We start from the raw sequence: 23102 nt of genomic DNA, 5'->3' as shown, positions 1-23102 counted from the left end.
AAATAGAGAAGCCTGTACCTTTTTTACATTTCATACCAATGTTAATGTTTTCACCAGTTTTTTTTAATTCGTCGTAGTTGATATGTGAGCCACCAACAGATTGCGCTGATCCAAATGACTAATTACTGTTGAATTCTTAATGTTTTTACCAAGTTAAACTTATTGAATTACTTATTATGAGCTATAGCAACTGTTATGACCCATCAACTCTGTCAGCAACCAAAAATAAGGTAGAAAATAGAATTTAAGACAAACATTCGGTGATTGGCTCACACATCTACATGTTTTTTTTTAATTAAAAAATTGCGACAGCTGGTCCATATAGATGCGATGTCTACTTCAGTACCCAATAGTAAATACAGTGTACATTACATGTTTTGGTCGAGTTTTCGACCACTGGACAACCACTAGTATTATTTAATTTATAGATCACTTGACTTGATTAAAGTAAAGCCATATATAAAACATACTCCCCTAGTAGATTTCTCATCCCGTATGGAACAGCTGAAGCCGGTGCATAACTAAACAGTAAAGCACAAATCCTTAAATTAACCCTAAAATAATAAAAAAAACATCCGTCGACACTAACGCACAGTGTCGCCGAACATAAACTAGACACGAAAGACGAGCTTCAAAATTTACAATGGGATAATAAGTCTACTAGTGGTAGGTTAGTCAATGGTTTCACCTACAACAAAATGAGCCTTACGCGCAAAACTGGGGTTTTGAGTGTTCGTATTTTTTATTTCCAATGGACATAGGCACGTTTCAAGTAATTGAAAGCCTTCTCAAGCTTGTAGAGAATACATCAAAATAGTTTCAGCGTGATCTGATGATCCCGTCGAAGAGAGCGTAAAATGACATCTTGTGCGTCACAGACAGACAGGCAGAAATTGAGTTAGCACGCGTTTCGGCTTTCCTATCGTATGACTCGTTTCATACGATAAAACTAACCGAAACATTTATCATTCTAAGCCATGTACAGACAAAACTCTAATTTTTGCGAATTTCCCATATATTCCATATAGCAATTACCGTAGGTCTCATGGTAAAACACATTTAACACATGGTAAGACTAGATCCAGGACCGATTTACTTTTTCGTTTTGATAGGGTGCTTTACGGGGTAGTAATTGATTTTTCCTATTTTTGACCCTAAAAACACAAAGTTTTATAATTTCCCTCCAAGCCATTTTGTAGAGCTTACAATTTTTTAGGAATATTTTAGTAAAAATCGAACCCGGTAAATGGAAATTCGCTTAGTCTGCAGGTTTGTTGCGGCGGGGGTATTATTTACATAGATTTTTGGTTCTTATGTCACTGAATTGTATTCACAGCATTTGTCAGCAACATAAATTTCTGTGTATTCAAAATATACTGAACCAATAAGTAAACAATTGAAACATAATTCAAAGATTTGAATATAGTCGAGTAAATCCGTAAGACAACCCTAAGAAAATTGCTTAATTAAAGATTGGTTATTTTGACTAAGAATTGTGTGCATTCACTAGTGAAACGGTATAAAGAAATCGGAATCTCTAAAGTCTAAAATTAAAGATGGCGTAAACGATTTTTGTCAAATACTTGTATACTGTTCATTCAAACATTTTTTTTTTATTTATGGGTATTTTTGCTTGAAACAATCATTGTTGGGGAGAGTGTATTTAATTAATCTGTTGGGTATTTATTTTATATTTATGCTGTTAGGAGATAGGTAGTTACGTTTCTAAATTTCAAATATTGTCAAACATCTAGAGTTGTTTACGATCGCATAAACCACTCGTTCGTTCTGCTAGAGCAATTAGTCGGCTTCTTAACAAAGCAGTTGAGACCGTCCTTCTGCGTAAAGAACAAATACGGTCACAAAAACTCCTTTTCTATTTGTCTTAAGAATTGCTATCTAGGACCGTGGGTCAAGGGTGGTCTGTGGTCTATGTGATCAGTAGCCTACTGATTGTCGTGTCAGCCGAGTAACATTGTTTTCTTTCAGCCTCTCACGTATTTCATTAGTCTTAAATTATGACTCTTAATCCACATTAAGTAGTTCCGTTATAGAAATTAATTTATTGCAGTTTCACTATACAGTCCACTGATATAATTTGTTCATATCTACATCAATAAAATCATAGTTTAGTTGAAAGTGTTAGTTTATATTATTACCAAAACATTGGCGCATCACGTGCCGCAACAATTATTAGTAGGTATGAAAATAAAGAACATAAGCTAATGTTCAACATATATATTTTATTTACTTAAATATGTCATATTTATGACGGCAACCGCTGTAGTAATAATAGAGATCGATGCGGCAACCTTATCTTAACCTACATTAATTTTGTATTTAAAATAACGGCATTATAGCCCAGTTCCGATTGCTTATACAATATATTAGCGTGGAACACATGGGTTATGGTTTAAACGCTTGAATCAATGCAAATGTAAATGTCAATACTGTATAACTTTTTAACGATATTTTTCGTATATATTTCGTGAAACCACGAAATATATACGAAAAATATCGTTAAAATGGTTTCACTTATATACTCACCATCACATAAAGTCCCCTAATGCAGTTATCAGTAGCCAAAATGGTTGAATCCGAAACTGTAAAGGGTTGATTTATAGGTTATAACTAGCTATAACTGTACCGCTCTGTTTTAGAATAAGTTATTCATGACCAATCCTGAGGGGTTTAAATTAAAATGTAAATTCCGGTCTCCGAAAATGTCTAAAATTACATCTCTGTGTTTTTACTCCCCTTCATTACGAACAACGTGTATCTAATCTAATTACACCAAATACCTATCTTTACGCACACGTTCTCTTCCTTCACTTAAAATTGTTGGTAAAAATAATTATGAAGCTCCAATGGCGAAGGTCAATAACAATATACTATATGGAACCCTGATGACTCCGCTCAATTTTGTAAATGCCTCTGCAAACGCCACCTAGTTAATATACAGTATATAGATGTGTCATAATTAAAAGAATCCTGTACCGCAGAAAAGCAGTATATAAAATACAGGCTGAGAATCATGAAACAGTCTTGTTCCCATCCGTGGTTCAGGACTAAAAGTGAAGTTTAAATTTGTATTGTAAAATAGACACCTAAGTAATCATTATCAAGTAAATTGTTATGGAACATGCTCAGGTTCATTGTTCATAAGCATGTTCAATCTTTGATGTAATACTACAATTTAAAGGCTTTACTTTCAATTTTTTTTATTTTATTGTTAAATTTAAAAGTGATTACTAAAACCAATATTTATAATTTATAATAGTATAGATTCCGTTGCACATTGCAACGTGCTTGCAACTATACCGGTCTTATAATAATAACGTTTCATTTTTGAAATCCGAATGGAATTAATATAATAAATAAAAATATAAGTTTTTCTCCCATTGGTAGCTACGGGCCAGTTCTATGGTTACGATAATTAATTATAAATCCCAGTGCTGTGAGGGAAACGCCACCGAGCGTCCTTACTCGATAATGGGGGGGGGGGGGCGAAAGGTGCCGAATTACCCACCCGGCCTTGGCGCGGGGATTTCTGAAGCGTCCGTCCGCGTGAATCACCATTTTGAGGGTGTCCGCGTCAAACACGTCCGGGCTAAACACGGAGCCAAAATTCCAGGGGAATAAAATTCCGGCGACCCGGTTGTGATGGTGTAGCGTAAACAAAAGATGACATTAGGTTAACAAGATCTTTTTTTGAAGCTTTTATCACAAACACATCTATGTTGAAGTCACCAACAACTAAAGTTTTTATATGCTTTTTAAGAAGAAGACCATCCAGACAATCATTCATGTATCATTCATTGCATATTATTGCTTTTTTATCTTAATCCTGAGTTGTATATGTATAATTTATGTATTGTAACTATATGTATTGTTTATTTTCGTTAACCTTTCTATTGTAAATTAATGAAACCGTTGCAAATAAAATAAATTCAACATCAATCAAGCTAAAATAGTTTTTTTTTACATACCATAAAAATTTGTGGTCATATTTTTAACTAAATCGCCAAAAAATGGAATCTATCTATGTAAGTTTAGTAAATATGTAAGTAACTAATTGAAAATGTTGATGTGGTTATAGTACGCTTAAGTAGTTTCAAGTAAAGAGACGAAATATCAGTGGCAGTGGTTTTCAATATAAGGGCGGAATGTTTTCTGAAATCTGTTCTTTCCTTTCCGGCTTTCGCGATGGTGAGTATTGCTGACTATATTTCTTGTGTATTCTAACATTTTTATCTGTCTTCATCCTTGTAGCTATTGATAATTGCTTTGTGAATTAAATACAATGCTGTTACATTTTATAGAATAATCATTATTATCATGCTATATACTAATATCAAATTATAACTTTCTTAAAACTTGTGAGCCACGTTGCACGTTTCAGGTTGGGTTCTCGGGTCATCATTTCACATGATACAAGTTATTACAAGTATCTTATACTCTGTTTTAGGCCTTTGTACTGAATCTTTTATCTTAATTAATACTTAATTTGTCTCTTAGTAAATTTTTACAGTTGCCTTGCTTGGTGTTTGAAAAGTAAAAATGTTCTTAGGCAAGCAATCAACGCCACTCAACTTAGGCCAGGTCTAAAGGTTTAGGGATTATATCCTTCCTAGTTCATCCATTCACGGGTTTCAAGTTGACAAATGTTTTGAATTAAAACTGTTTCGAATTTCAGTCAATGTTTAAAATCAAGGGATAATAAGTTAATGCACACTTAAGCCTAGGCAAACTTGTGCCTATGTCAGGGTGGTTGTGTAGGAACTTAACTTATGCTATTTGGCTTTTATATTGGCCAACGCTAAAATACGAGGAATGGAATAGGGCCTATGTTACATTTCCGTTGCTTAAAAATTTAGGCCTACAGGATGATCATGGATGTGATGTAGGCCTAACTTAGTATTGATCTCTATGTCAGGTATGTTTATGTTACTGGAATTAACCCTTAGAGTGCCAGGCGAGAAATAAAAGTAACGCTCAAAAAATGCCGATGATTTTTCCCGAAGGTCGCGCTAAAAATGCTGAGCGCGATCTGGCGATTTTTAGGTTAAAATTTCGTAAAAATCTAATTTTCGATATTTCGACCAACGAAAATCGATGTATCGCATCTAGTAACTTTCGACTCAATGTTGATATATGGGTTAAAAGAATCCGAGTATCCATTCGGTTGTTATGACAAATGTTTGATCATTACGAAACGTCTGGTCAGCCGGACGTTGGCACTTTTGGCTCGTTCTAAAAACGTCCGGTCGGCCGGACGTCGGCACTTTTGGCTCGTTTTAAAAACGTCTGGTTCCCCGGACGTTGGCACTCAAAGGGTTAATGGTGTCGCTGCGATAGTTATTGTATCCTGCTAAGATATCATTAACCCTAGCAGTGGCCAACCGTCGTCTGGTTACGGTATGACGTTGATGCTTAGAATGGCCAGAGTCGTCTGGTTACGGTATGGGCCGAAATTTTTTTAACGGTAAAAAAAACACTTACAATCAACTCAGATTAGAATAATATATATACCATTCGAAAAGATCACATTCTGAACTTTCATTTTATTACATAAACAAACCCTGTAGCAGGTATATAACAATGTCACGACGATTAGAAATCAAATGAAATTTTGGCGCGGTACGACATTTGCAGCCGACACTTGGGAACTGGCAAAACACGTCTTGTTTGGCATTACCCTGCTCGGGTAATTTTCGTCTTGGGATGTTGCGGGTGGTACCACGGGATAGCCATTGATTTTATCTTCATTGTGATAGTGATATTTATAACTAAATATTGATTGCACAATCGGTACGATTTTATGAAAACAGCTGTTTTTGAAATTTCTAACAAATGGCCAACAGTCGTCTGGTGACAGTATGGAAAATACGAATTATATACAGTGAAAGTTATTATTACCTAGTCATATAGTATATCATTTTGAAGAGGAAGAAATTTAGATTCAGAGAGTGGCAGCCCTGCACTAAGGGTTATTTCTGTATTCTCGCATGTAGACGACGAAGTGAGTCATTACTGCTACAGTCTGTCAGCTGTCTTGTATTGCCATTGTTTGTTTGTGTTGTTGCCGATCCGCGATTTATTACTAAATATGTTATTAGTTCGTAGTGTTAGTGTTAGTGAAGTGTTGTGTGTGTGTATAACAGTAATCTTCATGCATAAATATTACTGAATTGTGTGAAATAGTGTTCATAAAAGGAAAAGGTTGTATTTTGTTAGCATCATGTCCTAAAATGACGATTCTGACATTCAGAGATTGTTGTACCTATATAATGATATACCCAAGGTGTTATACATTTTTATAAAGGTAAATGAATACACTACAACATGTTTATAATGGTTTGGTTGGGGGTAAAAAAGTTTGTAAAAAAGTTATAGCCTATACTAAACAGGCCTACTACTGTATTTTGTTAGCATCATGTCCTATAATGACATTTCTGACATTCAGAGATTGTTGTACCTATATAATGATATACCCAAGGTGTTATACATTTTTATAAAGGTAAATAAATACACTACAACATGTTTATATTGGTTTGGGTGTAAACAATTTGGTAAAAAAATTATATAGGCTAGGCTACTAAATACTGTACACTCCATTTTCTCGAAATGCGCAAAAAATTCAAAACGTTCTCAAATTGATACATAGCCTAATCATAGGTGAAAATAACTTTTTACCATCATACTTATGACTTTTTTGGATTCCTTATTTCATTAGCTTTACAAATATGTAGGCTACATATCATCAGCCTACATAATGTTTCACAACACAAGCAAACACTGTAGGCTATAGTTTACACCTATTTGCGGTTTTGCGGTTATTGTATTATTATGTCCTTACTACGTACCTACAAAAAAATATTTCTAACATGTTATACATTTTTATGTAGGTAATTGAATACACTACAAGATTATTATGTTGGTTTGAAGTAAAAAAATTTGGTACAAAAGTTGTATACTAAGTACTGTGAATTTTTTTTCTCGAGAAATCGCTAAAATATAAAAACATTATTTTATATAGGCCTACGTATGTTTATAGGTAAAAAGTTTTTTTTACCATAAACCTTATGACTTTTTTTGATTCCTTACTTCATTAGCTTTACAAACATGTATATATCATTATTAGTATACACATATATTATAGAACTTTTTACAACATAAACTAACACTGTACGGTTTTCAATTTTTTCGGTTCTCCGTTTGTCATTTATATTTCGCCCCAAAAACTTATAAAAAAAAAATATTTTCCTAACATGTTATATATTTCTATGTAGGGAATTAGATTGTCTACAAAATGTATATAATGAATTTCCCATAAAAAAATCCGTAGAAAAAAAATACCAAGGCCGCTTTTGAAATTTCAAAAAAAAAAATTCATTTTTTTTATTTTTTTCACTTTACCGATAAAATACACTGTCTAAATCATTATGATATTACTATTTCTAGATTCTCCTGTTCTTTCCGAACAAAATGAATATGAGGTTGGCTAGGTTTACTTGTACGGTTGAATTTTTACGAATTTTCAAAAAAAGGTCTGCAAAATCGCCAAAATGGGTTGGCCATTCCCCACTTCTAACATTGGCCACTGCTAGGGTTAATCATAGTCACAGGAATTGTAATAACTTATCGCTAGGACTGCCTTGGTTTCACGTGTGTGCTCGGTGCCCAACCGCTGTTTGCCGGCAGTTTGGACATTTTTTTCAAACGCTATTAAGGTAAACATACCAAATACCGAACACCTATTAAATAACTTAAAATGCAATTTGTTTTTCATAGACTTAAAAGTACACTCTGTAACTTAATTCTCAATTTTACAACTGCTCTGCATGAAAAATGTTTGACTTCCAATATATTTGTAATTTGTCTACCTGGAATTAGGTACTGGAAATAAACATGTCTTAACATTAGTGTTATTTTGTTAATTTCAGTCTCATAGGAAATTCAGTGCACCCCGTCATGGGTCGATGGGCTTCTACCCTAAGAAGAGGTCCAGGCGTCATCGTGGTAAGGTGAAGGCCTTCCCCAAGGACGACCCCAAGAAACCTGTCCATCTAACAGCTTTTCTCGGCTACAAGGCTGGTATGACACACGTAGTGAGGGAGGCAGACAGACCTGGTTCAAGTAAGTTATGTTAAACTTATTAAACTTAACCATCTTCATCTTACCATTTTAATCTGTTAAATTGAGCACAATTTTATTGTAAGTTATTTTCAGACAAACAATGCCGCTGATGAAAGTTGCCTAGGCCTCATATAATTGAGCATTGCTGGATTTTTATTTTATTTTATTTTTGTTTCCTTTTAACAAAATTAATAGTAGGCTAATTTGAAAAATGTACACAGTAGCCTATAACTCCAATCATCCAAATCGATCGGGATTGGACCCCATTTGGATAATCAAAAGTTGGGATAGGCTAATTGGATTTTTACCGAAATAAGGCTGAGTCATGTCACGCTTTTACTATTGTTATCGCAGAATGCATCTGCGATGATTTTGCGATCGGAAAATTTAATGCCTTTATGGTCTTTGGAGTACCTGATTTCCCGTGATCACAGGAGACGATAATGGTGTCAAAACTACTGGGATATTGGAATTTTGCTTGGATCGCAAAAATGTTACCTTGACCACAGGAGACAACGGTGGTGTCAACACAATCGCGAGACAGGGTTTTGGATATTTCCGCGTTTACGGCTTCTGCTTTCTTTAATAACAATTCTTATTAACTGTGTTTTAAATTAAAAATTATTTCTGTAAGCAATTCGGATAATCGGTGATTCAGATAGTTGGCAGTTCTACTGTACATGATGTGAACACCCTTACAGGCTGCAGTGATTTATACAGAGTGTGTCTGCCACATCAAACAGCATCTGTTTCGCCCTCGGGCTGAGACAGTTGTGGCATATTCCATAACCTAGGTTGAGCCCGTCGGGCGATGACCCTCAGGAAAACCATGTCACAGACAGTCATAATCTTAAAATTTTACTCTAAGTTTAAGGTTAGGTGGGTGTTGTTAGGTAATGCTGTAATAGGTATTTAATTCAAAATAATTTTCCTAATATTAACTTGATTTTATTTTTAATTTTTCAGAGATAAACAAGAAAGAAATTGTGGAGGCTGTGACCATCTTGGAGACTCCTCCCATGGTGATTGTGGGTGTCATCGGCTACATTGAGACACCCCATGGCATGCGCTCACTGGTCACTGTGTGGGCTGAACATCTGTCCGAGGATTGCCGTAGACGCTACTACAAGAACTGGTGAGTCAAGATTCTCCCTTTAGCTCCTGGAACACAAACTACCTATTGATGTGAGAGCCCTCACAGGCCGCAGTGATCTCTCTGTTTCTACAGAGTGTGTCTGCCACATCATACAGCATCTGTTTCGCCTTTGGGCTGAGACAGTCGTGGCATATTCCATAACCTAGGTTGAGCCCGTCGGGCGATGACCCTCAGAAAAACCATGTCACGGACAGTTAATTGTAATAATTGTAGATAACAATTTAATTATTTGACGACATTGTATGATGTCAATCAATCTCATCTTTAAAATAACCCAAACACTCCTTAAATTAAATCATTGCTGGCTTAAGTTATCTGTTTTTACTGGCATCCATGATGATAACCCTTTGTGTACAATGGTTAGAACCTGATATATGTGAAGATAATCTAGGGCGGTCTGAGATGTCTAAAAACAATACCTAAGAAAGTCATCGTAGCCTAGTTATTTTGTTATATTTTTCTTCTGTAAGACCTAACTAGTAGAACTATCCAAGCCCAATAGAGATAAAGTGGTCTGTATAGCTTTATGGAGAAATTTCTTTCTACTTTTTAGTTGAGCTCGTAGGCTAAGAAACTGTACAGCTATTTAACTTTAAATGTGCAACATGAGCATAAATAAATCATCTAGGCCTACCATACCATACTTGTTGTGAACTGGAATAAATTTCTCATTCAATTAATCCACGTTTTAATTTGATTCAACATATTAATTAGTAGGCCTAGTCATTTTCATGATCAATGTTTAAAATCAATTTTTTGTGTTTGGTTGAACGGTAAATTCAACATTTGACTTGGAATTATTTAAATGACCAACATCCATGATGATAACCCTTTGTGTACAATGGTTAGAACCTGATTTTTGTGAAGATAATCTAGGGCGGTCTGAGATGTCTTTAAACAAACAAGTCATCGTAACTTGACTCAGTTTATGTTATACAGTTTTTTATTCTCATAAGTGGTAACTACGCTAGCCCAGTTTAGTCAAAGTGGTCTTATTTTGCTAAACAGACCACTTTTTAGCAATGGAAATACATTTACAATAAAGATTTTAAGCTAGTACAGTCTAACCTTGATATAACGAACCTCGATACAACGAATTCCTTGATATAACAAATTTTTTGTAATCCCCTAGAACTCTCCATAAGACACAATGTATATTTTACCTCTACATAACAAACAAACCATAACAACGACCTTGATTTAACAAATTTTTTGTGATTTCGGCTAAAATAAGACACCTCAATATAACGAATTTATCATTGTCAGAACCTCTACATTGAGAATTTAACCTCTGCATAACGAATTGTCTACGTCTTTCCCTCGATATAACAAATCCCCCACCCAATTATTGTTTTGGGAAAATCTGTTTCTTTATCAAATGAAATGGAAAGGTCACGTCATCGCTTGCGCTAACATTCGTCTGCTCCGTTTTACATCTTTGTCTGCTGCGCGCGCTATGTTGCAACTGAGAACTGATTTCATTCACTGAGGACTGATGACGACGTAATGTTTAGTAAGCTGTGATTGGGCGATATGTGATAACTATGGTGAATTGTACAATTTTTGGATAAAGAGAAACCTAAGAAAGAATATAAAAACAAAACCAAAGAGAAAGAATAACAACATCGTTATTTTAACATTCCTTTTACGAGTGTTTTTACTATCTTTAAGTTGGCTATGATTATACACTTTTATAATAACTTATCTAATAATTTATTGTTTTCAATACGATTTGTTTCAACTAGCAACACCAATGCTATAGTTAATGATTATTATTGACATTCCTCTGTTGTGATAAATCAGTACTGTACTCTAAGTAGCCTACCGGCCTATCGTGAGCAGTTAGTAGCTTTCTACTGAGTGTTTTGTTTTGTTCTTTACATGGTTTATGACTACGCAATACAGTGTTTGGCTAGGTTTTAGGAGGGTTAGAACAAGCTGTGATTTTAAACTTACAGTTTTTAACCTGTACCAAGGTCAATGCAATTGTCATGATTGCCGATTGCGCAATATTCAAGATCCCTCCCCTTTATTATGCCGGATGATTTAGGTTCTACTGTACAATGTAAACACTGTACTGTAAAGTATTGTAGCCTATGCTACTTTAATTGTACTGTATTTTAATGAGGTCAAATCCCGACCTATATTGATCGACGCTGGTTCTGAACCTCGACTTAGCGAAATTCCTGCAAACCTAACCTCTATATAACGAACCTCGTTTTAACGAAATCCTTGATATAACGAATATTCAGTTCGGTCCCTTCAGATTCGTTATACTGAGGTTGGACTGTATTTGTGTAGTTTGAGCTTAAAGAGAATCTCCTAAGAATCTATGTAGGCCTACTAGAATGAATTTCCCATTCAATCAATCCACTTCAATTTGATTTATTTACACCCAGAACTTTTCATAATCAATGTTTTCTCTCAATTATTTCTATTTATTTTTAATTTGGTTGAATGTTAAATTCAACATGGGACTTGAAATGATTTAAGTGACCATCATCCATGATGATAACCCTCTGTGTACAATGGTTAGAACCTGATTTTTGTGAAGATAATCTAGGGCGGTCTGAGATGTTAGGCCTAATTTAAATCATTTTAACTTAATGATAATCTCATGACGTGAGTTGTAATGTGCTTATTTAAGCATTTGACTAACCCTGTAACTGCTCTCCGCTCACTGAAGAGAGTGTCTGTTCATGCTGAACACTTTGGTTCAGCCGAACGCTGGAGGGTGAGACTCCGCTCGTAGAAGAGTCTCCCCTCTATTCCCTTGCTTGTGTCGTAGGTACAAGAGCAAGAAGAAGGCGTTCACCAAAGCTTCCAAGAAGTGGCAAGACCCTCTCGGGCTGAAGACCATCGAGCAGGACTTCAAGAAAATGATCAAGTACTGCAAAGTCATCCGAGTCATTGCTCACACTCAGGTAATAAATGCTTGTCCTTTAGGACAATAGTATTATGTTAGACTATTGACTTTTAATCGGACATGTATCTCTTTTTATGAAATTTGCAGTAACATTAAATATAATAATTAGTTGTTTTTGGTTTCCAACTCGACCACTTAATCTAAAGTAACTTTTTCATTGATGTGAGAGCCCTCACAGGCTGCAGTGATCTCTCTGTTTCTACAGAGTGCGTCTGCCACATCATACAGCATCTGTTTCGCCTTCGGGCTGAGACAGTCTTGGCATATTCCATAACCTAGGTTGAGCCCGTCGGGCGGTGACCCTCAGGAAAACCATGTCATGGACAGTTTGCACAGACCAATCTCTTGTATCTGTTTAGATCTAAACTAGGTCCTCGTTTTAGTTATCAAAACGCCATTGCCTAAATAAATGTAAGGAGCGTTAGACTACAAGAAATAATAAGTTCTATTAATGGTATTAAAATGCTTTTATAAGGTAACTTGAGGAGAGCTTAACACTACCTCGTAATGAATGGTCCTTGGTTATTTCACTTATTACCGAAAAGCCAAGAAACATTCTCCGCTATTGCAAAGTAACAGTAAGCGCCTTCTGTAGGTGGTACTAATGACTGTTGGTTTCAGATGAAGCTGCTGAAGAAGAGGCAGAAGAAGGCGCACATTATGGAGATCCAAGTGAACGGAGGTACAGTGGAGGACAAGGTGAAGTGGGCGAGGGAACACCTAGAGAAGCCTGTACCTGTGTCTAGCGTGTTTGCGCCTGACGAGATGATTGACTTGATCGGAGTCACCAAGGGACATGGATACAAGGGTGGGTGATTTTGTTGGTTGTTAGCGGTTAGTGGAATGGTTTTCCCCCACAAGATTTTACACTGTTAAGTAACAAATTGGCTGCTTTCAAAATTTAGCTTACCTTTAAAATACTTACTGAACTAGGCCTTTTTAGGATATTAAAGTATACTTCCCTTATGAACCAGCTGTAGCCATTTTTTTATTTGGACATAATTGAATGAACCACTCACAGAATATTTTAACAGTTAAACATTCTATTTTCTCCCTTAAAATGCGTTAGTATTGCTGTAACAAAAATGATTTAAGAGTCCTTGGAACCATACTAACTCATCAAATAGTTAAAAAACTACAACATTTTCATATTTCATAGTGCCCCAGATATTTAAATTGCAATCACTTTTGGTTTGAGTAAATATTTTGGGATGGTAAGAAATAAAAGTACCCAATACAAACAAAACACATCTAGCCAAATTGAAAATTATTTTTGTGATTTAACTTAGACGTACTGTACTGTTTCTTAATCTTGATTTCACTACAATATAAAAACTAGTGAGCAGAATCAAAAGTCAACTTGTGCAAATTCACCTAACAGTATCCCAAACCACAAATTTTTCCAATTTTCACAAGTAATTTGTATACAATAATCATAGAAATCAAGTAGCAAAGATGCATGATGATAACGTGAGATGTGCATTTCTGATTTTGTGTGTTGAAACAACTCATGCTGCCTTCCTACTGATGTCTTGCTACTCAAATTTGATTTTTGGTCTTATTCTAGGAGAACCTTTATGACAGGAATCTCGTCATATTTTTACTGTTTATTTACAGTACAGGGTGGGAAAAGTAGGCTACCGGTACTGAGTACTGGGACGGTTAAATATATATATAAAAAATAATAAGGATAGTCTATGACACTTGAAACAAAGTTACTAGGCATAAAATTCATTTTAGCTTATTCAGCAATATGCTATCTTCTCATTGAGGTGGCTCGCTGAGGAAATCTTGAGTGTATTAGCAACAGGTATTAGCAAAATCTTTCAATGACTTAGTATTTTGAACTCGGATTTATGCGTCTCTAATAATTTTTTTTTTACCTAAAAAATTGTTTTGAAACAAATATTCCTTATGTTTTATGTATGCTATTGAAGCCCATGATTTTCCAAACAAAATGGTATATAGAACAGAAGAATTAACATTGTTTTAAGCTTCTAAGATCCGTTTTAATAAAACCTTGCAAATGCGCCAAAAATAGGCGGACATTAAGGCCTAAACTATGGACACTCGGAGGGTTAAAAAAATACTAAGCCGTTCCGGGACTTTTAAAACACGTTGTTTATTGAAGATATTAGCTTCAGTATAGTACGAATATAATATGTTATTATGAAAAAAACAACAACCTAGATACGGATTTAAACATAGTAACATTTTTTAAGGTCATAATATTGTACGTAAATTGACATTCATTTCAATGTTCAATCTAGAATGGTTCTCTAGCTATAAGCCTTTAAGTAAGCGGCGCCCCCGCCATATTCCCTCCTCCCACTGGGGATGTCGACCACGCTGGGGGGGGCGACAACATGCGTTTTTGTGATCATTATAGTGCCAATAACAACAATCAGAAATAAAATTGTCCTACACAATGAGGCTTCAATTGTCTGAGGCTTTCCATGCATACTCAACCCCCTTCAGATCCTGGACTGCTAACAGAATCAAGTTAATTACCTGGCACATAGCAAATGCCTTGTATCACAAACTATGTTTCTTAAACTAAGGTATTAAAAACCAAATACTCAAATAGGTAGTATGTTGTGAGATTTGCTTAAAATAATTTAATCACAATAGGCTATTTCCCTAAAAAATTACAATTTTGATTTCTCCATGTTCTCAACAGTTATACAAGTTGTGTAATGGTGAAATGCTTTCTGTAGTCAAGACGCATGATGATAATCATGAGATGTGCATTTCTGATTTTGGGTGTTGATAAAAACTCATGCTGCCTTCCTACTGATATCTTGCTACCGACTTGGTTGTCAACTGTTACTCAAAGGGCTTAAATTCTCAATGGGTATTTAGATTTTCAAATTGCTTCTTAGGTGTGACTTCCCGTTGGCACACTAAGAAACTGCCTCGCAAGACACACAAGGGTCTGCGTAAAGTGGCGTGTATTGGAGCTTGGCATCCAAGTCGAGTTCAGTTCACGGTCGCCCGCGCTGGTCAGAAGGGCTATCACCACCGAACAGAGATCAACAAGAAGATCTACCGTATTGGCCAGGGCATCCACACTAAGGACGGCAAGGTGAGATAATGGGTAGTTGTGTGGTTTGAAGGTTTTTCCTCATTTTGATTTTGGCAAGAAGTTGGTGCATACAATGTGTTTAATTTATGTATGGGTTTGTAGTAGATAGGTTATCAGTAAGCTGAGAAGGTGGGACAAAATGTAAAGGGATTTGGTTTTTACAATTTTCCTGGGAAAACATTTTAAGATTGTGTCATATCAAATACTGCTGGCATAGGCTCTAGAAAAAACCTGTGTCTGTGGGTCACTATGTTAGAAATACCTACAGCTTGCATTTTAGATAACTATGGGTGTAAGACTGAAAAAATAAAACAAGTTTTTGACACTAATAGTACAGTACAGTAACCAAATGCAGAACCTTGACATCAAGCTCCCTCCCCCCCCCCTCTTTCAAACAGCAGAGATTACAAACCCATGTTTTTGTTTTCCAATCTATTTATTAGCATATTTGGGACACCCAGGCGACCTAGAAACAGGGAATTGGATGTGAATTTTGATGAACAAATCTGTGAATTGTGCGTGAATTTTGTAAATAACCGGGAGATTTAAATGTTTGAATAGTCCTTGAAACGATAAATCCACCGATATTGTTTTGTTTAGCGTGGTTGAAAATTGCGGGAAAAGACTGCGAATAACGCACGTTCCTGCGATGACAAGAAATATCACGGCGTTGCTGCAATAACAGGAAATCTGCACGCATGTTGCCGCGATCCCAGGAATCGATACCTATTTTGCCAAGATCCCAGGAATCAACACAAATTTTGCCTTGGTCGAAAATTAAAATCGCCGATATTGCGGCGATTGCAAGAACTTATCATGAAAATTCACTTAAGTGTTTTTAAAGTACCAGCAGTTGAAAATGAACTTGTAACTATGCATTTGACCATCAAGTTTTGCCCTGGAAATTTTTGATTTTGAACCTTTAAAAAACATTTAATTTTGAACCTGGAAAACCTTGGATTGTCCTTGGAAGTTAATTTTTATGAAACACTATAGACACCCTGATATGAAGTATCTGAAAGTCCTGTTTACTAGAACATCTTTAACATTATTTCTACTTATCAAATACATTCACCAAATGCTGACTTGACCACAAAGAGAACCTAACTTTGCTTTTTGGCAATGCTTGGATAATTATTGTTGTGGAATATAAATGCTGACTCTTACCACAACATTCTGTCTGGGAATTGTTGATATTTAGTTCAGCAACACACTTAAATCAATATGCAGCTCTAGTTTTCTAAAGGTAACCAAACTTCAATATAGGTTATTACATGGTTAAACTTACAATTTTCAAAACATAAAACAATATCTTATTTTCAAACTTTTTCTTACCACCGTGTTAGAGACTCATATGGAAGTACCTAATAATAGCTAGATCACTTAACTTCCATGTTGTCTTGTGTTGTGTATTAATCCAAGTTGTTTTTTGCAGGTTATTAAGAACAATGCCTCTACAGAGTACGATCTGTCGGAGAAAACCATCACACCAATGGGAGGCTTCCCTCACTACGGAGAGGTGAACAATGACTTTGTCATGATGAGGGGATGCTGTGTCGGTCCCAAGAAGAGGGTCATCACCATGAGAAAGGTAAGTCATTGATGTTTCTACAACCCTACATCAGGTCAATTTTGACATGGTTATCTTTCCTGAACAGCCTTTGGTTTGCCTTATGCTCACCTGGAATATATTGTTTGTACTACCACTATTAACGGGTCAATAATTATTAACGGTGACGAACGCATAAGTTTTATTAAGAAGAAAGCTTACGTTTTCTCTAAACATTACTCTTCACTTGTTCAATAGACCTTGTATTTTTTGCAACAAATATGATGAGATTTTTGAGCCAATTAAGTTTTTGATCCTCAATGAAAATAAATGATAGGACTGATTTGTTGCTATAATCAAGTATTTTACATCATTGATTCACATTTTACCCGTTTTAAACTCGTGATTTTGGTTTCAGTCGCTGCTTGTCCATACCAAGAGGGTGGCTCTGGAGAAGATCAACCTTAAGTTCATCGACACATCCTCCAAGTTCGGTCACGGAAGATTCCAGACAGCCGCAGACAAGGCTGCCTTCATGGGACAACTCAAGAAAGACAGGATCAAGGAAGAAGCTGCTTAGTTTTAATCTTGTTTTTATTGAGTTGATAATAAAATTTTAAAAGGAAACTGACTTGTTTACTTGGATTTTTAGCGAATTTCCCATATAGGGTATAAGCTATTATTGTACTTTTAAGCGCTTTCATGTGTGAATTCAAAGGCTCGAAATGATCGAAAATCATTACAGTAGTTTCTTTAACTGCCAAGTGGTATTCATCAAAGAACTTGAATGACTTAGGCCTACCTGTAAACTGTTAACTTAGTCCAAAGTAATGGCTTGTCAACTTGTTGATATTACTCTTTAAAATCAGCTATAACTCTTTCTTAACTTAAACATCTTGATATACATTTTATTTACATCTTGTTTCTGTTTTTGTAAACAACATGCCAACTCATATGGCCAATGATCAGGTTTCTCATATTAGTAAGCTTAAACTTTTTAGTAAAAAACTAATGTAACAGAGTATGGGGGCCATCACTCCGTGCCGAAAGTAACTATTTTCGATAACAGCTGACATCAATGAAGGGCGAGGAAAAAACAATCAGCGGACTTTCCCTCCTCTCAATTATTAGCTCTTCATTTACCCACTACACTTGCTAGTGTTTTTTTCTTACTGTTTATTTTAATTATTTAAATCAGCTGTTTTCATTGTTGCACAATGTTTCCTGTGTTTTAGCGTAGTCCGTGTTTGAAATTGCTCAAGATATGTTAAAATTTCTAATGATTTGATGACAAAAAGCTTCAGAGAAACTATAACACCTTCCCACAGAGAAATTACGAGAAAGATATGTGGAGGAATACAGAAAGTTTACGAACTGGTACAACTTACAAAATGTAAAACCAAATAAAGTGACGAGGCCTTTAATAATAATATTTATCTAAAAAAATTTATAATCATGAAACCATATACGTAAAGTATACTTTCACTGATACAGATTAGTCTAAAACTATTTGAGAATTCTGTATTTGTGTATATATTTGCGTTGTGATGAAAAGTATCGTTAATAACTCGTACAGAATTAGTGTATTACGTTACTAGTCCTGAAAATAAGTGTTTTACAGGACGAGTGTGGGGATTACCATACGAGTCCGGTACACACATTTTGGTCGAGTTATTTACGATAGTTTGCGCCGTACAGTACTACTAAATCTGTACAAATCCTTGTATATTTCCACCAACTGAAGGACTACAAATTTGGTTTACAATCACTCATTGCCACCTCAATACAGTATAATCAGCTGATTTGTGTCCAGTAAAACTCATTACAGTACGGTATTATGTAATGAAACCCCATTTGATTAAGCTGGTGGCAAACAGCTGTTTTCTGGACTAAATCCTTGTCTGGGAAGTTCGTTAAAACAGTGTAGTGTGGCGGAAAGTTATTTTCTGGCACTTGATCCATTATCTCCGTCCTCGCCTCGTACGTGAAATTTGCCTTTACTGTGATCGGCTGGGCCTCATGTGAAACAAGTGTGCGTGTCATGATGAGGACCATAGCGTGAGAAAGAGGAATAAAAACAACTTTGAGTAAACGCTCTATGGTTTCCTGTAACCGAGTTATCGGTACCGACCAGAGCAGGTTCATACATTGAGCCTAACTCCTGATAACTCTGTAATGGGAAATCGTAGAGTGTTCACTCAAAGTTGTTTGTATTCCTCTTTCTCAGACGAACAAAATGAGCATTCGCATGGTGTTCCAAGTCTTATGGCTCAATTTAAGCAAATTGTAGTAGGACACAGAATTTCTAGTAACAGCCGGGGAGGGCGGTATTCCTGGCCCGCCTGCATTGCCGAGCTCCCAACAATAACACTGTTTTGACAAGCAGGATTAGGACGGGTCCACTCTACCTGCAGACATGGGACTTTAATTTTGATTCCTCCCTTTCAGACCCGGGAATCTTAGTCATCTAGACCGCTTTAAGTCCTGAGCAAATTTTGAATAAATGTTGGTTTTTAACCTAGATTTCAAATACTAAAGTTACCGGTATTGATAAGGTTTGTTTTAAAGACGAAACCTTCATAATACCATATTAACCATTTCAGTTTCAGCAATAATTAGCATTATACACAATTTAAAATATAAATAAAACAGTCATTAACCTTAACAGTTGTCTCTTTCTCCTTTCTTATCGTGACATTGCAACAAAACAATCAGTGTTACCATAAGACATGAAGGCAGACTGCAAAACAAAAATTCCCAGCTGATCTCCATGACCTACACAATCGATGCGTACAGGTCTGAGCAACAGAAAGATTCAGAAACTTCAAAAAAACAAATAAACATCTAACCTACACAATCAAGTTGGTTAGGTTGTCGGGACTTAAAAAGTTACCTACACAAAATGAGTGTGCTGGGTTTTAAAGTGATAAATTATTACAAACATGTTTTCCGTCAAGAATAGTGTGCAACTAAGTAAACTAATGTCAGTGGCTCTAGTATAACGGCCATTTAGGACGTCAAAAACATAGTTTATTCAAAAATTTTAAAATTTAGCCCATCTACTAGAAAGAACCAGAGATGCAGTTTCCATTGTAACAAGAGAACTCTAAAACTTGCATAACCAAACAAACCGCATTTTATCATAACATTTTGGTAAGGGTGCATCTTACTTCAACTTATAAAATCACCCACAGGAAAACATGGAAAAGAAACACTGTTGCCAAATAATATAATTTATTATGCACTGTAAATACAATAAGAACTTGTAAATGTCAATTAACGAACTATAGAAATGAGAGTGGAATCTTACAATACTGTATAGACTAGGCCTTGCCAGTTAGGGATATCAAGCCTACTGGTCTGATAAAACGCTCAACTAGATATTTACAATAACATTAGTTAACAACGTCTAGAAGATTGTCTAATCTATGGAAACATCTAACTTTAAATAAATACACACCACTTTAAGGCGTGAAAATATTTATTGAATTGAGTCTCTAAGAAAAATTGAACTTTTACAAAGTGTTATTAAGTTAGGAGTGTTTGAATTTGTTGTGTATGGGCCTACTATTGACCTGTTCACAAAACTTTGGCAGTCTAAGGGGTAGGTTTCATGGGTTTCCCCACCACCTTTTTTAGCTGCCAGCTTTTGTTTTAAAATTAGGGTTAGGTGGGGGGGGGGGGGGGGGGGAGATGGAACCGCTTTCCCTCAAACCGCCTAAATTTTGAAAACTGAATATACTTGTGAAAACATAATGAATTGTAGTAGACAATGTAAAGCAATGATTTATAAAGAGTTATGTAACTTATTGGGATTTTTTAGGTGTTATATCATCTGCAAACACCATTCTTTTGTTAGCGTTTATAAAATGTAATTTAATTTCATCGGCTAAAAAACAAAAGATAATTTTTATGGCTTTATGTGGGGTGTCATCTAAATAGAGACAATTCACCCTTGCCAACGTGATCTATCTTCTTTCATTAAATATGTGGACCTATAGCTCCAAACCACAAGTCTACAGTATTAAGTTGCCAAATAACTTAAAGGTGATTGGAACAGCATTGAAACTCTAGGTCTTCTTGACAGAAATCCATCTGAAGTAAATGTTCTTTTTACTTTCTCCCTTTATACATAGTATATGGAGAAAGTATTGTTTTAGCGAATAGGGAATAAGCTATTACCGTAGGTATCATGGTAAGACCTTGACCCGGGACCGATTTACTTTTTTGTTTTGATGTCCCCAGATGGAAAAAAACACCATCTGGTCAAATTCATTTTTATAACCGTTAGCACGATAAGCAACAATTTTCCGATTTCGATGAAATTTGGTACAAACGGGTAAACCTACGTTTATTTGAACGGTCCCCTGTTAGGGTTGTATATGGTGGGATTTATGGTGTAAAAAATGGTCTTGTTTTTTACCCTCAAAACATAAAATTTACCAATTTCTCACAAGACCATTTTGAAGAGCTTTAAAAACAAATAATTTAGGATATTGAAGTGTTTTTGTATGGTTGTTGTATGTTTTTGTTTTTGTATGGTTGTTTTATAATCTTCCCACGGTTTTTGTATGGTTATTGGTTACGAAGAAAAAAAATGTAGCCTAAATTTTAAAATTCCCATGTTATTCTTATGGAGAAAAAGTAAACTGTTGTAGTTTGCTTGTTTATACAAGCATATATATATTTCAGATGTACATGGTGTTTTTTTTAAACTTGCATCTTTATTTATGTAAAAACCGCAATAGATAGAAATATGCAGTTGGCGGGAATCATCTATTGACGTAGGGGGCACAATTTTTTTGAATTCAACATTACATTCACATTCCCCCCTGCCCCCAAATTAATTTTTTTAAATAGCAAGGTACCCCTTGTGACATATCAAGTACCCCTTGTGACATATCAAGTACCCCTTGTGACATATCAAATAAAAGAGCATGAAAAAAGAAAATGTTTGATGAAAAAAAATTGAAAATCGGTTCATAAATTTGCGAGATATTCCCCCCCTCCCCCCCGGAACTTATTTTTTTTTTAACCCTTAGAGTGCCAGGCGAGAAATAAAAGTAACGCTCAAAAAATGCCGATGATTTTTCCCGAAGGTCGCGCTAAAAATGCCGAGCGCGATCTGGCGATTTTTAGGTTAAAATTTCGTAAAAATCGAATTTTTGATATTTCGACCAACGAAAATCGATGTATCGCATCTAGTAACTTTCGACTCAATGTTAATATATGGGTTAAAAGAATCCGAGTATCCATTCGGTTGTTATGACAACTGTTCGATCATTACGATCGTCCTAAAAACGTCCGGTCGGCCGGACGTCGGCACTTTTGGCTCGTTTTAAAAACGTCCGGTTCCCCGGACGTTGGCACTCAAAGGGTTAAAGCATGGTACCCCTTGTGACATATCAAATAAAAGAGCATGAAAAAAGAAAATTTTTGGTGAAAAGAAAATTAAAATCGGCTCATGAATTTGTGAGCTAATCCCCCCCCCTTTTCCCCTACCCATAACTTGTTTTTTAATAGCAAGGTACCCGCCCTTGTGACATATCAAATGAAAAATAAATTTCACCAAACATTTTATTTTTTCATGCTCTTTTATTTGATATGCCACAAGGGGTACCTTGCTTTAAAAAAAATTAAGTTCCGGGAAAGGGGGGGGGGAAATATCTCGCAAACTTATGAACCGATTTTCAATTTTTTTTCATCAAACATTTTCTTTTTTCATGCTCTTTCATTTGATATGTCACAAGGGGTACCTTGCTATTTAAAAAAATTAATTTGGGGGCAGGGGGGAAAGGGGGGGAATGTGAATGTAACGTTGAATCCAAAACAATTGGGCCCCCTACGTCAATAGATGATTCCCGCAAACTGCATATTTCTATCTATTGTGGTTTTTATATAAATAAAGATGCAAGTTAAAAAAAAAAACACCCTGTATATATTGATCAAACTTGGCAAATGTATTCATTTTATACTAAGCTACGTTTGACTAAAAAACACTTTATTATCGTCCCTGTAGCAGCAAACCTAGGTACTTGTTTCATATTCAAGAGTTGTTAGCCTCCGGATTACGTTTGAATATTTATAATGTTTTAAATACCTGCATTCAGTTGTCCAAATAGCTGCTTGTGGCAACTATAGTTTCAGTTCACAGGGTTCATCTTCAGGCCGAACAAGGCGTCGTTATTCACCTCCGTGTTTTCGTGTGTGTTCTATGTACTTTTTTATTAAATGACGACCTTCATAT

General features: G+C 35.6%; 1 protein-coding gene across 2 annotated transcripts; it reads left to right on the top strand.

Annotated features, from left to right (window-relative positions):
- The first annotated feature begins 4191 nt into the window (after positions 1-4191).
- On the top strand, positions 4192-17482 carry LOC128999761 (60S ribosomal protein L3). 2 transcript variants are annotated; one of them, XM_054426424.1, is made up of 8 exons: positions 4192-4209; positions 7947-8139; positions 9106-9274; positions 12084-12219; positions 12843-13029; positions 15104-15306; positions 16742-16897; positions 17274-17482. In XM_054426424.1, the coding sequence occupies exons 1-8, from the start codon at positions 4207-4209 to the stop codon at positions 17433-17435; spliced, it is 1209 nt and encodes a 402-aa protein (XP_054282399.1). In that variant the 5' UTR covers positions 4192-4206; the 3' UTR covers positions 17436-17482. The 2 variants fall into 2 exon arrangements, with proteins under 2 accessions (XP_054282399.1, XP_054282398.1); XM_054426423.1 differs by lacking the exon at positions 4192-4209 and adding an exon at positions 4391-4437.
- Positions 17483-23102: the final 5620 nt, after the last annotated feature.

This window comes from Macrosteles quadrilineatus, unplaced genomic scaffold, assembly GCF_028750875.1.
Source record: "Macrosteles quadrilineatus isolate MER2022 unplaced genomic scaffold, UCM_ALF_1.0 Scaffold_8__2_contigs__length_117827958, whole genome shotgun sequence".
Classification (NCBI taxonomy): Eukaryota; Metazoa; Arthropoda; class Insecta; order Hemiptera; family Cicadellidae; genus Macrosteles; species Macrosteles quadrilineatus.
The sequence above is the reverse complement of the archived record's forward strand: the minus strand, read 5'-3'. Positions and strand labels throughout refer to the sequence as shown.

Bases quoted from the DNA above. Each gene is read 5' to 3' on its own strand.
- LOC128999761 (XM_054426423.1), top strand. The intron at 9,275-12,083 runs GTGAGTCAAGAT...CTTGTGTCGTAG, and splicing joins AGACGCTACTACAAGAACTG to GTACAAGAGCAAGAAGAAGG. The intron at 12,220-12,842 runs GTAATAAATGCT...TGTTGGTTTCAG, and splicing joins GAGTCATTGCTCACACTCAG to ATGAAGCTGCTGAAGAAGAG.